Here is an 18,253-nt window from a genome sequence, read left to right as displayed (position 1 = left end):
TTCCTAAAATTCCATTTCAGGGTTAGAGGTCCTATGCTGGAAGACATTAAGCATCCACATGTGGTGCTGATATTCTCAATGCCTCCCATTCAGTATGGTCTATGGAATTAGCAGTTCAGAGAAAGGAACAGCTGAAGTGCACCAAAGGTTCTGGGGCTACCTTAGCCATGACCACAATGGGGCACTGCCTCTGTGCTGGGAAACAGACACTGATAATAGCCACAACAGCCTTCCTGTAGTGCTGGTATGGAGTTTTCCTCCATGACTTTAAGCTCTGCTTAAAAATGGGCCCATTTTGCACCCTGTCAAAGGAGTAAGGCAAGAGGATCCATGTGGAAGTGTGAAGGTATGACTCTCACACAGAAGCAGACCTCACCTGGGAAGACAGACTCAATGTACCAGGTCATGACCCCATACAGGAATGTGTCAAACAACATCATGACAGCAGATGTGGTGATGCTAAAGCCATCTTCTTCCAGTGGGCTCTCAAAGAAGTTGTCCCATTGAACACCGACTCCCTGCTCTTCAAACAGTGCAAAGTACTCGCAGCCAAAGCCAAAGGCTACTGGAGACAACAGGCTCTGCAAGTGGGAGGCATAAACACACATCAAGTTTTTCACAATTACTCAGCTCTGGGCAGCTCGGCTTTAATGGAAGGCTAAGGCAACCTAGTCCAGAAACCTTACATATAAAAAAATTAAAGGTCCAAGGAGCATGACCAGATCTGCAGAGAGGGACTGGCAGACTCTGTATTTGTTTCATTCAAACAAGTAAAGCCTGTAATATCTGCTGGACCACCACCCAGAGCAAGTTTGCTTCCCTATTCCTTCCATTATTCTTTGGACTTTTATATGAGGGAAGACACCACTAGGCCACCCTCTCCTGGCAGGTGAGGGGTGCTATGGAGAAGGAAGATGGTTCCTACAACCCTGCCTATCTGGTGGTACAGCACCACAGCATACAAAGATGCAAAAAGCTTCATGTAGCTTTTTGCTCCTACCAAAGCCAACAAAAGCTCAGCCCTAGTAGCTTCTTACGCTGGAAAAATATCCTCTCATTACCCCCTCCCCGCTAATTATCACTGTCCAGCTAGACAGTGCTATTGGGTTTCATGGCAGTGGAGGCCCAGTTCCCCAGACAGTATCCTTGAGACTCACCGCAAAGATCTTGAGTGAGAAGCTGACATAGTCCTGCCAGGCAACACACAGCACATAGGGTAGGTACAGTGTGAAATACACAATACCCCCACAGGCAGCTGCCAGGTTGGCCCTGGAGAACACGGTGCTGATGAGGAAGCACTGGAGAATGGTCACAACGGCGAAGATTGAGAGGAAAACAAACACCACACTCGGGTCGCTGTAAGGCAGCAGATTCCCCATCTGCAAAGTGAAAAACAGGCACATCAAGCTTTGTAGGGGCTCTCTAAAATGGCTGTAGTAGAAGCAGATTCTCAGTGATGCTGCTGAGGGGACACTGGGTTGGCTGCAATTTGCACAGCAACATTCCCAGAAGTGAGGTGGTACCAGAGGTACATTTTGAAGGGCACTGAACCTGTCACAGCACCTCCTGCTGTTTTCAGCATATCATCTCTGTTTTGTTTCCAAAACCCTGCTCCCAAAGAGCTGCTGATCAGCCAACAACCACTACCTCCTCCCCAGTGTGCCAATGCAGGCCACTACACATCAAAGCTCTGGATTCTGCTGCCACAGACCAAACCAGTGAGCTCACCTTGAGGATCAGCACCAGCAGACCTGCACTCATCAGGAGAGGAATGAGGCTGCTAATAAACCAGCTTAGCCAAAGGATGCCATTGTCAAGGCCCATAATCCTCATTGTCTCCTTCAGCCGGGCTTCCTTCTCATACACGATGCCCTTAATTATCACAGCCACTGAGTAGATCCAGGCTAGCGTCATGAAGAGAGGCATGGAGCGGCTCATGACACGCAGAAATCTGAGAGCAGGATGAAAGGGGACAAAAGAACGAAGTGAAAAACATTATTGTGACTTTGGGTACTGCTCAATGGCTAGCAGAGCATGGTGATGGCTAAAGCTTCACTGCACAAAGCATGACACAGCATCAGTGTCTCACTACAAGGTGAGGCTGATGGGTCTAAAGGATATCACCAGCCCTGACTGGGAGCTGGAGTTCTCACTCAATTGAAGAGCACGTGCAAACAGCTCCTTTTCCTGGGGACTGTTCTCAACTGTCCTCCTTCCTCTCTCCTGTGGTTAGGTCTCTGCTTTTTTTTCCTAGTGTTAGTTTTGCCTGTACCAGGTTTGGGGATATTGGCACATCTCAGGTAGCACTCTTGCTACCATCCACTCTGCATGTGGAAGTTCTGTACAGATCTGGGAAGGGTTCCACAAGTCATTACATATCCTAAATTACATACGTGAGGCCTAATTCAGAGAATTGGAAGGCTAAGAAGATCTGCTCCCACACTGATAATAGGGACACCGTAAGCCACACCTAAGGAGCGAGAAAAGCCCATGCCTCCTAAGACAGAATGCTCCTGGGAGCTTTTGAAGCAGCCTGTATACATACATGTCATCCACATAACATGGATAGGGCATCTGCTGCACATAAACTCCTGTCTTCTTCTCCGTGCCTGTTTGCACCCTGATGATGGCCTGTTCTACCACATCCTGCAGGTAGGCAAAGCCTCCCCAAACATAGCGCATGTCCTCAAAGGGGTCAGCACGGGGACCGGGATCCCAGTACCTGCCAAGGGAACAAGACATTTCTGTTAGAAATCCTCAGTCAGCTCAGCCCCAGTAAGAAATTGTTCATAAGGCAGTATGTCAGGCCTCACCCATCCTTGATCTTGTTGGTCCTTTCCACATTGTCAATGTCCATACGTATCTTGTATTTCACATGTTGAGGGAGCTCTGTGCTGTTCGGAGCTATTTCAGTGAAGACAATACCAGCCCAGAACCTCCTTTCATCCAGAAGCTCCAAGGACTTGTTTATAAGACGGACTTCTGTGGCCACAGGCTCCAGTTTGTCCAAGTTGACACACTAAACAAGGACAGATTTCGAAGTGTTTATGGGACCAGATCAAACCAGAACACACTTTAAGTTCAGGAGGGACAAAAAAGTAGAACTCTACAATACTAATATCAGGCCCGTGAAAAGGCTGTAGCACTGGAATACTTTGCAGTGGCTCACAGTAGCCCAGCAAGTTGCTAGAGATGTGTTTTTTTTTCTTTTCCACCTTACTGGTTATCTGCAAGTCAAAGAGGTGTCCCTGAGAAATAACCCAAAGGTATTTTCTGGACAAGAGGTTAGGAAGTATTGCAATGGTAGCTACAGGATTCGATTCAAGCATCAATTTTCATAGACGAGGTTTTATTTTTGCTGTTACCAATAAGCTAGGTCTGACCAAAAACCTCTAAAAATCCATGGATAACTCACAAAGGCTCTGGACCATGCCCCAGAAGGCCAAGACCTGCTTCTGTTTGCACTCATCTGCCAAGATAAGTGAGTAACAAGTAGAACAAGTTTCATTATTTGCTTCATCTTTCTCAGCTTAAAGAAGCTGCTAGTTTTGCTGCTATCCTCAGCTAAAACCCCAAACAGAAATAGGAGCCGTGACATGGCTGCAGTGAACAGACACTTTCAGTCGCCCAGTAACAACAGGGTGGGAAACCACATGCAATGGCCAAAGCAAGAGCTTCAAGAACAAGGCCTACAGTTAGGTTCCCACCTCTATATTTAGATTCCCGAATAAATAGCATTTTCTAACATACTCTGCACTTGACCCCACCAAAGTGTTGGTAATTTACAGAACAGGGACTGAAGAACAGTGGCCTTCCCTTCCCAGGAACCACCCCACCATGTGAGTGGAATCCAAGTCACTGCCGTCCCCCAGCTCCCTGCCCACACTTTAGCACAACCTCACCTCCATGAAGCGGGAGATGGTCTGAATAGCCCTGTCTGTCTCATTGAAGGCATCCATCCAGGTGTACACTGATCCATTATCTGTCTCAAACTCCTCCGGATGCTTTGAGAGGAAGTGGGCAACGTCCTCCACTGTCCAGTTGGAAGCCGGCAAGTGCAGGTCCCAGAGAGCTTTGCCTTTCAGCAGCGTCTGTGGTTATTTTAATCAAAGAGGAAATAGTTACACTGAGAATTGCTGTTGGTTGGATCACCCCACTTGTCATGAAAATTAGTATCACTGGGGAAAATGACTTAAAAATGCACAGGAAGCGCCGATGTTAAACCAGAGCTCCCTTCAACACCCTCAACCAGCTGCGGGACGGGGATGATGCCCATCTTTCAGGTGAGAGCGAGAAGCAGCCCTCCATAAATGTTCACCTCCAGCACCAGCCACCTCCGAGCCCCAGCCACTTCGCCTGGCTGTCAGGAGGTCTCATTTCTGTCATCTGCTGCTGAGTGCCAAGCAAGTTGCTTTGTCTCCCTGCGCTGATGCTCCCTCTGCTATTCACACCCTCTTTTAACTGTGTGAGTTGTATTTCCTCAGGGAGAAGCACTCTGCCATCCTGAGAAGCTCAGCCTGGGGGTGTTCCCAACAGCTCTGGGCACCTCTCCTACCGAAATGATGCACTTCTCCCAGCGCAGCAGCTGCGCTATCAGGCACGCTTCGCAGGCTGGCTTGCTGTCTCCTTGTGCTGCCACATCTTTTCCGTGGGGATGGCAGCAGAGAGCCACGCACAGCCCCGCACCTTGGGAAAACTCAGCGAGTGCTGCCCAGCCCCGGCTCAGCCCTAGGTGGCAGCCACGAACCGGGCTCCTCGGGCAGGCGGGAGCTGATGCAGACAACAAAACCCATCCACGCCTTTCCTCCTCCCCACAAGCGCAGGGGTTTTGCACCAGCAAGATATGGAGCAGGAAGAAACGTGCTCAGAAGTAATGCATCTGGCTGACCAGCGGCTGCCCAGCTTGCCGGCTGCTCCGAACAGGTCTCTGCTCCCCGCTGGGATGGAGAGGGGGTAAGGCACGGCCAGGGGCTGAGCTCTCCAGGCAGTAAACAGAAATACCAACACTGAAAGCCGGGTGCCTTTGTTATGTGCTTTTCTGTTGTGTCACTGGGGCTGGCTGAAACAGCCTCGTACAGCAATGATGTCCTGCCTTTCTGCTCTCCCACTGGAGACAGTGCTGTCTTCACGTGGTTTAGCTCCTAGCTTTTGGAGGACGGGCTGTGACATGCCCGCATATACCCTGCACATATACCCCCAGGTATAGGTGCAACACCCTGCACAAGTGCAGTCCAGGTAGGAGCACCTGGCAGTAAAGCAGAACTGAGACCTGTGGGCAGTAATGTAAGGGCAGGTAGGAAGGCAGCATTAACTGCAAGAGATACAGCCGACCTGAAGGGGAGGAAAAAACAGCCAGCACAAGAGAGAAAACTAAAAATCATAACCAACAAAAACAGGAAACGGAATTTCTGCCAGAACAAAGAATGAAGCTGAGAGGTGCAGAGAGGAGCGTCCCCATGTGCAGCTGTTAGCAACAAACCCGAAAGCAACGGGTCACATGAGGTACAAAAGCAGAATCACAAACTGGGAGAACAGAACAAGGCAAGCTGACAAAGGAGAACATGCAGAAGGGAAACCCGAACAAACAGGGATCAGCTGCACGACGCTGCCTTTGCGCGCTCGGTCTCCCGAGGCTGGCCACCCCACCCTTGCTCGCAGGAAGGGCACCACACCTGCAGGCTCGGGGCTCAGCCCCATCACATCCAGCAGCATTAACAGACAGTAACTCGTGGGGGCACGTCTCGTCCTCCCTGGAGTTAGCAGCTGCGTTAGCATTGGGCTGCAAGTGCCAGCAGCGAGTGAGAAAAGCAGTTTTCCTCTACTGCAGAAAGAAGCTGGGAGGTGACAACCCATCTCCCAACAGCACAGCAGTCTCAGGGACTTGCAAACTGCAGAGTTGAACAGCCCAGACAGGCAGCTGTATGTTTTAGCCTACCGCTGTGAGCTGTGCTGCATTGCTCAACCCAGCAGGATGCTGCCTGAGAGCTGCCCAGGTGTTCACAATGCAGTACTGCCGCGAGCAAGAACCGCTGCAGGTGACCGCAAAGGAACTTCTGCTACTGCACCACTACAAGGGAAGAGACCAGACTGCTGGGAAGACCAAGAAGTAAACACCAGAGCCAGCAGAGTTAACAGGATGCATAAAATAAAGAATCAGTAAAGCCTAGGGCTCATTTAAGAACAAAAATAAACAAAAAAAAGCCAGTAACATTCACCTTTCAAAAGACACAACTGCAAACCAAACCAACAGCCAAATCCTGACTTTGTCAGCACTCCCTGCAGCAAACAGTTCAATTTACAATCGGTGGGCCTGATTCTCATCTCTCTGCTGCCAGTATCTGCAGAAGTAATTTTAATAAAGCCAACAGAGGCACAGGAGTAATAAAAATGATGTCTTCATCCTCTCTGGTATGTCATGTTCTTGGGAAGTGCAACAGGATAGGTCAGGGACTATTCTGCACATCATTGCATTGGGATCAACAAGGAATGAACTTCAAGGCTTAACAAACCCGGGGAGATCTCTGTGTAACACCTGTGCTATGACACCCACCCAGCTGCCAGCAGGAAAACCTCCTCTGCAACTGATTTTTTGTTGTGCTGTTACAGTTTTACATCACTGCATTTCCAAAGACATCAGTGCAGAGCTGCAAGACCCACCCCTGAGCTACACCTGAGGGAAGCAAAGTGAACTAAGCCTCTTGTACTTTTAATAAGCAGCTAATGCCCTAGTAATGCAGGCCTTACACTGGGCACAAAGCTCTGGGGAGCCAACAGAATAGCAGAAAGTGTGTCAAATCCAAACAAAGCTCCCAACCCTTTCTTCATGGTCTCGTACGCACAGCATGTTATGAAGTGATTGGCTGCAGGGTGATGTTCCCTCTTCCCCCATAAATACTCAACTATTACTAAATTAAGCATACCATACAAGCCAAAATTAAGTTTTTACAAGGTTTGTGCCAGGTGATCACCAGGCATCTAGGTTTAGCTCTAACACAATAACCATGCAGATCTTACTGTACTCAATGGGGCCTGAGGCCACCTGGCACATTTCAGGATCTGATCTAGGTATATGGTGGCTCACGAAAGCAGCTGCTCTAGGGAGCACTTTTACAGAGGGGTGCACAGCACAGGCAGCTGAATATGTCACCAACTCCACAAAAATACCACCAGGCAGATATTTGTACAGAATTAGGTCAATAGCGTGGAAGAAGCGGCACACTTCCCTGCAGAGATGGATTAGAAGCAGCTGTTAAACGTGGTCTGCTCCTGTTTGTGGCAGGATGTTACAAGAAGGAGTGTCCAGCACAATGCAAGACTGGTACAATCACAACACGTTTCAAAAAGGAGGTCACATCCATACTATTTATCTGCCCAGACTAGCGTTTTATCACCATCTAAAACAAGTATTTCATGACTTATCGCAGATGACGATGGTAGTGGTTCTGGCAAGAACTGCATACTGACCCGAATCAGATCCATTTCCTGACTGCTTTCCATAAATGTCCAGATCTTTGGGCTTATCTCCTCCCACATCCCCCCGAGGTCACGAAACACACCCAGCTCCTGGAACGTCCTGTTCACCTGTCGGCAAAGAGAGGAGGAAGGTTACTCCCAAAACCTGGCTCAGATCCACTGTGGGCTGAGAGGGTGCATTGACCTGTCAAGTGAAGTACTGAGCATTGCTTATATTCAAAGAGCAACAGCTTCCGCAAGGACAGGAGTAAGGATAGGCATGTGCACATGGAAGGAAAATCAGAAGAGGGAGTGAGGATGGCTGTGGCTGAGCGGGGCCTGCTTGGAGAACTGCCCTTAAGGCTTGGTGGAATTTGGAGATGAAGGGCACACAGAGGCAGCCCCTCCCCATGTGCTAGAAGAGTCTGCTGAGGGGAACTAGAGAGCACATTAGGTAAATTGCTATCAGAAATGGTTTAAGGATCAGCTGATCAGCCTGCAGTAGAGGAGAGGAAAGATATCTGAAGGCATATCAAGGTCTTTCCCAGTCCCATATCCCACATCAGAGCTGCAAATACTGTGGGTAATCATAAAGCACCACCACAAACGTCTCCAGCAAGGTGTAGAAATGGAGTTCAGAATGGCCTTTTCTCTTTGAGCCTTTGGCATGGGAAGTGAGTGACTGTGGAGGCTGTGCTTGGTGGACAATCATTTCTAGGCTTGCATTTGGACCCAATTTAACACAGAGAAGCTTAGCTGTACAGTCAGAGCACATACCTCACACTGCATATCAGAGGATAGGGTTAGAGTTACCTCAGTCATGACCTTCCTTATGGCTGGTGTGTCTGGAGTGTACAAGACCTTCCCAATCAGCAAGGGTTTCAAAGCCCTCCAAATAATTCTGGAAAGCGGGCTGGATTCCAGGTTCTTCATCAGCTCATTGCAGTAGGGTGCTGAGGAGGAGAGGACGGGGTGAGTGGCTGAATAGCACTGTGACAACTGCAGAAGGCACATGACCCACTTGCACACACTTTAAGGACGGTCACAGCTGAAAGCAGAGCAGCTGTCACAAAACAAAAACCCTCCTCTGCTGTGAAGCTCCACAAAATGCCCTTTTCAGCCTGAGCCTTCACCATCTGCCCAGCAAGCATGGAGTACCTGCACAGCTTCCAGCACTAATGGGATATTCTATGATTAAGAGCCACACTTCTCCGCACAGCCCATGCAACCCACTGCATGCCAAAATTTGCACAGAAAATGTCAGATTTCCAAAGACCGCACATGACCATGCTCTCCACTCCCTTCAAGAAGGTCCACATAGCCTTCAGTGGACCTTCTACACGAGGCCCATGGGAATCCCTTGCATCTTGACACTCTTGCTGGCCCTAAAGGCACACACAGGAGGCAGAAGTTGGCTGTTCAGACAGCACGTGTGTACTTTTTTGAAACAGTAGCAGGTTTGCTGACCCTCAGGATCACTTGCCTTCACCGGTGGAAGATTGGAATACAGTGGTCATTACAGCCATGCAGTGGATGGGACCTTAGACCATAACAGAGTTACACTTACTTGTGGAGTTATCATAGAAGTTGGTTACATCATCTTCAGTGTTGTTGCCTCCAAACAGCGCTTTGTAATTGTTGTCCTCATACCAGTTGAGGGATTTGATTTTGAGCCCTCCACCTTCGGGATGGCCACACACAATACGTGACACAGCCTGGTAGATCTGCGTAGAGGAGTTTGATGCGTTCACATTGGTCAAGAACATCACCTCTTGCCTCATGTCGCTCCAGCTCTTCATGCTCAGCAACTGGAGGGGAGGGAGAGAAGAATGGAGATGGGTAGGAACCGGATTAGTGAAGGGAGAAGATCCTGTCATTCTCCTTCAAGCCACACATCTGTTTTCAGACAGATGAGAATCCCACTGGATGCACAACTAACAGGAGAGACCAGGGGAAGTGTGTTTCCCCCCACCACTGTGGGAAAACACAGAGACCACATACTTATCAAGCTCTTTATTCTATGTTTTCTCCTCCAGTGTTGCGGTGGTTCCTGCCTTTCCTGCCCTCTCACATGGAAACCACTTCTCTGGTTGCACAATAGCTCACATTCCAGCAGTCCCCTCACTCCGGGGTGGAGCGACCCAGAAGAGGGAATAAGGAAACAACACGGAGTGGGAGCAGCTAATCAGACCCAGCCTTGCAGAGCTACAGGCCCCAGTGCTCTGGCAGCGTCACCCAGCACGGCTCCACCAGGGTCAGCAAGCCTCTGCCAAAGAAAAGTTTGGCAGAAAGTTTGGCAGAAAGTTTTACCTCCTAAACCAGCAACACCATGCCTGCCCTAGCACCTCCCTGCCCCTTTGTCAACAGCGTTGTTGAAAGCCCATGAAAACAAGCCCAGCTGCAGCCTCAGGCCTGACTACAGTGTGTGCCTTTACTCCACAGAAGATGAAGCCAGCCATGGTGAGAAGCCTTCTCCTGCCCTGCTTGCTCGACACCAGGCACAGAGATGCAACACTCACAGCTGGCGGGCAGGTTCTGTACTGCAAGACGCATTTACTTGTCGTGGCAGCTACCTGCAGGATCTGTCATGAGCAAAAGCAGCAGGTGCTCAGCCTAAAACACTGCATCAACATCTCCATGCTCAGAGACATGGCCAGGCTCACCACATGGAGAAAAACGATGCACGTCCATGTGAGTTGCTTTCGTGCTACACTGGACCACTACTCTCAGACTCTCTGGCTCAAGAGGCAAGAAAACAGAAGTGTGTCCATACACACCGAAAGTCTGTTTAGCTCAGTAACCTCTGTGATGGTGACAGTAAGTGGATGTTAGGAAACAAAAAGGCAAGGCCAAGAACAGACTTCCCCCAAGTAACCTTCCAGATTCCAATTATTTTCAGCTCAGGGAACTTCTGTCTATTTGCTAACTCACAATGAATGTCTTCCATGGTATTTGAACATCTGCAAATATTTAGCATACAACATATCACTGGAAAGAACCTCCTCCCTCTCCTAAACTTGGCTACTGTTAGCTTCACTTGGTGCCACACTTTTTGCACAGTGAACATTCAGTCCCTATCTCTCTTTCTCTGGGCCACTCAACTCAACAGATCTCTGTCATATCCCAGCTCATCTCCTTACCAGGCTGACAGGTCCCACACTCTTGTTCTTTATGTGAAAGTCATTCCACTTCTAAATGTCCCCACTGCCCTTCTCTGAACTTTTTCCAGTTCTGCTACTGATTTCTGGAGACAAAGTGCCTTGCTCTGTACTGATATCAAACAGGAGGGCAAACCACAGATTTACACAGTGTCATGGTAACATCTTCCATAGTTGGCCCCCTATCCTTTTCTAAATCTTTTCTAGCATTTGATCTGATTTCTTGTCTGCTACTGAATATCAGGTGACATGAACTGTGATGCTCCTGTTGTGCTGCCCAGAATAGCGACATGCACTAATAAGGGCAAGCAGAGCTGCTGAGACACCTATTTGTAATTGCTCATCAGATGCACCTCAGAAATAACATTAGATGGCCCCAATTACTCTGTTTTCAGAGTCAGTCAAAGCCCTGCTGCCAGTTCTGCCATGTCTTAGTTCTGTCACCTTTGTTTAAATAAAATGGCAGGTACTCAAAGTTGGCAAAGCCAGCCAACAACAACCCCAGAAAGCAATGGTGTCCCATAACAACTCCATACCAATTCAACCAAGGCAGGCACACCCAGGGTCTCTGGCCCTACACTGTAGGTAAACCTGAGCCTTTGTATTCATTTGTAGTTCTGTGCATGCTCTAGAAGTGCCAACATCTGGACAAAAAAAATCTTGATGCTAAACAAGAGCTATTTTGTGTCACATACACAAGGAGCCTCTATTTTTAGCTGCCTGAAAACACATGACACATTGATATGATGGAAGACAGCTGTGAGAACAGCTAAAACCTGGGGATCCAGTACTTGTATCCAGACTTGCTTCAAGAGTACTTTCATTTCCTCACTACTCACTGCTGCCTTTGTCTGCACTCTGGTGCCAATCAAGCTGGCTCCACAGATTCAGGTGACTGACAGGACGCAAACATTGTAGGACGTGAATGAAAAAAAGAATGTTAGACAACAACTGTAGTTGGTTAAATATACTCTTGCGGATTTGGGATTTGATGTCTCCTAACCCAAAAGGCCAAGGCTGCATTTCAGTCATGACAGTGTGAGTTTCCAATCCAAAGGGATGCCTTTAGGAGGTTTTGGTACTTTAGGTAAGACAGCTTAATTTTCTTTGGTAAATGTCAACTGCTTTAGCTAAGTACCATCAGATCCTTAGGATAAGCAAAGGTACAGGAACGGAAAGGGTAGCCAATTGCCGCAAACTAACTCGCAGAGGGACTGCATTTACAAAGTGCTTTTATCTGTTATTTTAAAAACAAAGTTTGAGCAAGCAGCTTTGTTTCATCTTTGGCACCAGCAGTTTTACAATAGATGTGCAGAGCTGCTCCGTTCACCCACTGGAAGCACATATCTCACATGTCTGAAGTGTTACTGAACTGCTTCTCCCAGACATCAGACCTGGCTCCGTATTTCTTAATAGCTGCCCTCGCTCTGAATTTAATCTGCCCTCCTGGGTTGATTTAAAGAGCACAGGGACACAGACCCAATCAATCCCCACACTAAGAGACAAATATTTTGTTCAGACTATTCTCTAATTAAAATTCCTTGCTAGAAAGGCTTCTAGACGTGGCACAAACAATAGTTCTCTCCACCCCCTCAAGCTGCTGCCCTGTGAAACAAGGGAGCAAGTCCCTCCTTTTCACACAGAAATCAGCCTGCCAGACAATAAGAAGTAACTTTCGGTCAAGCCATCTGGAGCAGCTCACGCTGTACGCAAAGGAAAATGCTGCCTTTGTTTGCACAGTAATAAGGCAGCATAAAAGGTAGTCCTACCCAAAACAGCTGCCAAGCAAAAGGCACGCTACCCTGGGACATTTTCAGCCACATCAGCAAACTGAATGTCACATGGTTTCAATTATTTTTATCCCAGACAAAAACGAAGGAAAAAAAAAGAGAGAAAAAAAAAAGAAGAAAAAAAGGAAGGAAAAAAAAAGAAGAAAAAAAAAGGCAAGCTTAAGTGACGTAACGGGAAACAGCTGTAACCAAACTCTTAAGGGCAGCCTCCCTGCTAGCAGCGAGCGCTCTGCCATGGTCTTAACTGCAGCTGATCTGGGAATCATCTTAATTTCGCTGTGAAAGGGAGCCAGCGGCAGGTTCTGGGGCTCGGCGAGGGACGTGTGCCAGGGGCTGCTGGCTGGCACGGCGCTAGCTCCCGGCGGGGCTGGCTCGGTGGGAGGGGAGCACGCGCTGCTAACCCCGAGTGACCCGCTCCTCCGCGCGCTCCCCGGGTTACTGCCGTTCACCACGCTGCTCTGCGGCTGCCTCCTCGCTCGCTGCACGGACGGAAGGCTCGAGGAGGGGAGGAGGAGGAGGTATTGTTTAGTTTAGGTGGTTGTGATTTCTGCTAGAGGGAGAGAATGTTTTTGCCTGGTAGCAGCGCTTCAAAGTCGGAGCTGGGCAGAAAGCGGCTAAGATGTTTCTGGCTCCAAAAATTTATTTAAAAAAAGGGGGGGGGGCTTCTGACTCAAGCTAGGCATTTATTAATCCACCGTTTCACCCGCAAAAACAAATGCGGTCTCTACTATGTCACTTTGCCTCTGCAAATCCCTATGTTTTGCCAGAGCCTTTCTCACCTGGTGCTTGGATGCCACTGCATTGGTTGCCCCCCAAAGATCAGGAAACAATCTCTGCCCCAAAAAGCTAGTTATCCAAAGATGAAGAGCAAACAGTACTCTGTAGTCGCTCAGTTGTAACATACACCTCTTCCGCATGCCATGCCCTCACCAAACCGAAGGGCCAGTATATACAACATAGAAACACACCTGGCATGGTTGGCAACTGAGTGAAAAAGCTAAAGAGGAGGCAAACCTCCACAGACAGTTTGCGAGCTGCTGCTAGCCAGCAGATACATTGCAAAGGTAACTGTTGTGCCACTGCTGAGAAAGTAAACCCCACAGAAAATTTAACTCCTGTGCCTCCCTGGATGTACCCAATCTTTAGCCACATGCCTAAAGAACTCCTATGGTGTCCGTGAACTGAAGTTCTGTGCACCAAGGGGCTGCACAGCAGCAGGTGCTGCCTGTGTCAACATAAGGGACAGTGGTGCTAGGATGGTGGGGAGATTTCAAAAACAGCAAGGGGGTTGACTTTGTGTTGCACCAAGGAGACTTGTGCTCCCTGTACTCAACCGCAGGCTCGGGCAGCCACCACCACACCAATGTATTCTTCTGACACATAGGACATACTTACCTCTTTAACAAGCTTTCCCAGGCTCTCTTTCAAAGCCTCCACAGTTTCTGACAGATCCCGCAAGGAAGAGTTAAAAGAAATGTGTCTCTGCAAGAGATAAAAAGAAACAGGGAGTCACCACCAGGCACCAACCAATGTGGAAATGAAACCGTTGTAGACATCCTTGTAAAGAAGGGTTGATAAGACTGTTTACAAGGCAAAGTGATTGATGGGGAAGACAGGTTCTCTGTTCAAGCTCAAGCTAACCCAGGCTTCAGCACCCCATAATGCAGTGAAGACTCCACAGTTTCCAGCTCAGAAATCCTGCTGCACAGCACATCTCACCTTCAGCTGATCGTCATCACCTGAGTCCTCCCATCAAGCCTTCACATTTTCAGACTAAACTAATGGTGCATTTTAAAAGAACCAGGTTCCATAAAGTAACAGCACTACAAGAGAAATAGTAACAGGTATCTAGAAGTGGAAGGCACAGCTTCTTTCTGGAAATCCCATTTGCTCTAGCAGTTGCTTAACCTTGGAGTCCCACGGAAGACGACAACTTGTTCGTAGCTGTCCTCCATGTAACTGGTGGGGGGCCTGGGTTTTTCTTTTCTTTCTTCCGTTTTATTTCTGGATAAAGTCAAAGTGCTCCCTTTCATGGGAAACATTTCATGCAAGAGAAACATCAAGACTCTTTATCTTTAGCCTAAAGCTTTGGACACAATCCTTCTTTCAGAGGAATGAGGATTAAAATCATTTCCTAAGGTTTCACATCCATAGCTACATGTTACAGCATTGTGACAATAGAGGAACAGTCAAAACCCTCAATTTTAGTATACATCTTTTGGGCTGAAGCCTTTCATTTTTACATCTTTCCCACGGCATTTGCTGGAAGCAAAGTCTGGAGTCTTTCACATGCTCTAGCTGACTTGCTGAAGGGTAGTAAGAGTTGGTCAGTGTCAGCTGGTGTAACTGGGCACCGTTCCACTGATCTGCTGCTGGGATATTTACACCTAGCTAACTTTGCTGAGTGCTCAGTTCATGCCTGCTCCAAAGCCAGCTGTAAATTCAGGGAGGCTTTCTAGCGTCTTTGAATTTCTACTGAACACAGACCTTACGGTTCAGATAAACCAAAACCCATCAGAGCTCAAAGAAAAGCAATTAAAACTCCCCACAGGCTAAGACCTTCAAGCCATTTAAAGGAATACAGTTAGCAAATATCAAAGCTACGTAGCTGCACTACCACTTCAGCAATGAGATGAAGTAGGAAGTCCTAGATTCACGCATGCTGTAAGACAAGCCTGGTCAGCTCCATTATACTTCACCAAGCTCTACGCAGATTTGCTTTGTTCGGCATCTTCAGAAGTGATTCAGGGAGAGGGTGGATGAGGAAGAGTTTTCTGATGATACTAATTGGTTTAGAATAGTGAAAGTCAAAAGCCAATTGCAAAGGATTAGTGAAAGACCTCATGTTGACACACTGTTATAAAGTGCCAGATGAAATTCAGTGCTGCAAAGTAAAGTACACAGGGAGAAGACAGTTCTACCTTAAGATACCCCTGGATGGTTCTGAACTAGCCAACACCACACAGAGAAGAGATCACAGAATTACAATGATAAGACAGGTCAACATCAATGGTGCTTTCTTGTTTCTCAAGTACGATGTGCAATTTTGGATCCTCCATCTCCGAAAAAACACAAGTACAGAAGAAGGCCACAAGTATGATTTTAAGATACAAATGGCTTCTGAAGGAAGAACAATAGACCACAGTTCTTCAACAGAAATCTTATTGACAAGCAGAGGATATGACAGGGGTCTGTAGAATTAACAGTGGGATGGAGAACATGAATAGGGGATGATTGTTCACTGCACCTCATCACACATGAACAGAGGGCTTCCATTGTAAAGATCGGTTTAATACAAACCAAAGGAGCTACTTTACACACAAACCAGTCAAAATGGAGAAATTATGTGCACACTATGCAATGCTGAAGGCAAAAGTTAGCACGGGCTTGAAAAAGACTAAGAAGAATTCATGAAAGAAAAAAATTACCAAGATTGCAGGCTTAGCTGAAGAAGTAGTGCTGCTGAAGTAGCACTCAAGGGACGTTGAGCTGAATAGGACTTTGGTCTGAACAAGTATGTAAGCCTTATGAGATTCAAGTTTTCAAATCTGACCCTGAAATGTCATCAATTTCCCTAGAAAAGAACTTTTTGCAGTGGCTCTGCATAGTTCTTTACATTCAGAAGTGTCCTCTATATTCAGCACTTCTCAAATAGGATTCTCAAATACACTATGACTGTATTTTGCAGGTGTCTGTACTAGAACAGGGTGAGGGTAATGGCTCATTTGCTGGTGAAATGTTGGAAAACATCACCTGTCTTTTCCAGGCACATGGTGGAAATACAAAGTTCTAGCAGGTTTTGAACAGAGCTGCCCTGTACAATTACTGTGCTCGTAGCTGGTAAGCTATGCCTTCATCTAGTCTTGTCTTTTAGGGCATGCAAATGTCCTAATATTCTGCAGCTACACATCGCACCAAGCACACGCTGTGTGCTTGCATGTGCACACTTAATAGGACACAAAATAGAGAAATACTTCAGCTAACTAGAGTTGACTGCCCAGTCAAGACAAGCCTTAAATAAACCCACCTGTCAGCTCCTGCTAGAAGGGATGGAAAACTTTAACATACACAATAACACATCTGTATTTGAAGTGCTGGGAAGTCATAACAAAATTGTCACTTGCTGCAACGTAACAGCTAATTGCTTCTTCTTAAGAGACCACTCTGCCATGTTGGCTTTGAAACAGTTATTACAATTTTACGCTGATCTTAGTGGAAACTGAGCACTGAACTTTGCAGAAAAATCACATGCTTTGTGTTTCTGCTTTTGTTTCCTGGGAGTGGAAGTCCCAAAGTACAGCTGCTTGAAATCATGATATCATTGTGCTTGACCGAAAACACTCAAAAGAGCAAGGAAAGCCACAAGTTTAGTTGCAGCATGTATTTACATTAAGAGACCTTTTCTAAAGCCATTTTTTTTCAACTGTAATGCATTCAACATTCAGTGCTCAGTTCATGCTAAGCTGCATATGACAAAATACCAGCTGCATTATGAAGGGAAAAGAACAATTGGATTTTCATGTGCTCACCCACACTCCTTCTAGCACCACTACAGTACAGAAGCCACAACATGTTTATGGCTTATTACAGACCCACACCACTGGAAGTGCATGTGGCAAAGCCCTTCTTAAGCAGTACTGCAGAGACAAAATCCCACAAGGCCAATCTGAACTCTCTGTCACTTAACAGTCTCCTCCCAAGTTGTTTTCGAAACTGGGGAGATTTGCAGAGGTAAAAGTTGTTGCACAGACATGTAATTTTATGGTATAAGACAGTCCCTACCCATCCACACCAGTCTGTTGGGACATCTCTGACTTAATGCCATTGCTCCTGATAACCTTCCTTTGCCTGTACAGTTCTTCCATGGGACAACTCCTGGCCTAGCACAGAGAGAAACTGAAAACAAAACTTGTCTGCATGGAATTAGAGGTTTTGTTTCTCTGTTTTTCTCCAACCAGCTTCTCCTGCCCCACTTTAGTCTCCCTGAATACACCCAGTTGAAGGCAAACCTTCCACTGAAGACAAGCTGTGCCTGCAACTGGCTTGAACAAAATGTACTACAGTCCATTGTTCTTATTGTTGGCCAAAAAGGCTTCAGGGAATGAATGAAGATTGAGATGTGGGACCTAGAAAAAAGAATCTGACTTTTATAAACAGTTGTTGCTTCTAGGGGATCAAATACTCCCTTCAAGAAGGAAAGCTGATCCTCTGCCATGGCACCGTGATCGCTCCCAGATCTTCTGCATTTCCAACTAAAAAGCCCTCCCCAAATAGGTTCTTATGAAGGAGGGAACATGGAGGCCTACCTGAACTTCCCCACCATGCCTCTATCATCCTGGCTATGTTTTCTCACCCTACAGGACTAGGGCAAATGAAAGTCACACAAAGGATTGGTGGCAGAGCTAGAAAGGTGTATGTAAAATTTTAATTGGAAATCCTTTATCTTAACTGTACTAATCCACTTTGTGCAACATTCAGTGTCTGTTATGGATAGAACAGATGAGCAGATATGCACAGACAAGTATTGAGTTTTGCCTTCTTTTTCAAACTTCCTTTACAGTGCTGTGACATTCAGAGCTCACACATTTCACTGTGCACCTGTTTTAATTTCCTTTTCAAAACTCTGCTCTGTTCATAATGCACTACAAATTACTGTTTTGTTGTGAGTTACCTGAAACATTTATAGCTTCCCTCAGGCTGCAAATGCACAAACGCGTTAAGCTGATAGAAGCAGGTGTTGACACAGTGGTCTCAAGCCCTCTCCCCATACACCCTGACCACTCAGTTTGTAGTCTTGTACCACCCCCCCTCCATCTTTCTGCACAAATGTTTGTGTAGCCATACAATTACATT

At 47.0% G+C, this 18,253-nt stretch overlaps 1 protein-coding gene across 3 annotated transcripts in view; it reads right to left on the bottom strand.

The window, feature by feature from the left end:
- Positions 1–18,253, bottom strand: part of ABCA1 (ATP binding cassette subfamily A member 1) — a 92,038-nt gene that overhangs the window by 24,262 nt on the left and 49,523 nt on the right. For all 3 annotated transcript variants that reach the window (XM_035310190.1, XM_035310192.1, XM_035310191.1), the window contains exons 8-17: positions 13,796–13,882; positions 9,020–9,260; positions 8,266–8,405; positions 7,465–7,581; positions 3,903–4,091; positions 2,814–3,019; positions 2,546–2,722; positions 1,729–1,951; positions 1,158–1,379; positions 377–581 (exon numbers count right to left, since the gene is read on the bottom strand). In XM_035310190.1, the coding sequence (XP_035166081.1) occupies positions 377–581; positions 1,158–1,379; positions 1,729–1,951; positions 2,546–2,722; positions 2,814–3,019; positions 3,903–4,091; positions 7,465–7,581; positions 8,266–8,405; positions 9,020–9,260; positions 13,796–13,882 (1,807 nt within the window). The remainder of the gene's footprint in view (positions 1–376; positions 582–1,157; positions 1,380–1,728; positions 1,952–2,545; positions 2,723–2,813; positions 3,020–3,902; positions 4,092–7,464; positions 7,582–8,265; positions 8,406–9,019; positions 9,261–13,795; positions 13,883–18,253) is intronic.

This window comes from Oxyura jamaicensis, chromosome Z (genome assembly GCF_011077185.1).
Source record: "Oxyura jamaicensis isolate SHBP4307 breed ruddy duck chromosome Z, BPBGC_Ojam_1.0, whole genome shotgun sequence".
In the NCBI taxonomy this organism is placed as follows: Eukaryota; Metazoa; Chordata; class Aves; order Anseriformes; family Anatidae; genus Oxyura; species Oxyura jamaicensis.
The sequence above is the reverse complement of the archived record's forward strand: the minus strand, read 5'-3'. Positions and strand labels throughout refer to the sequence as shown.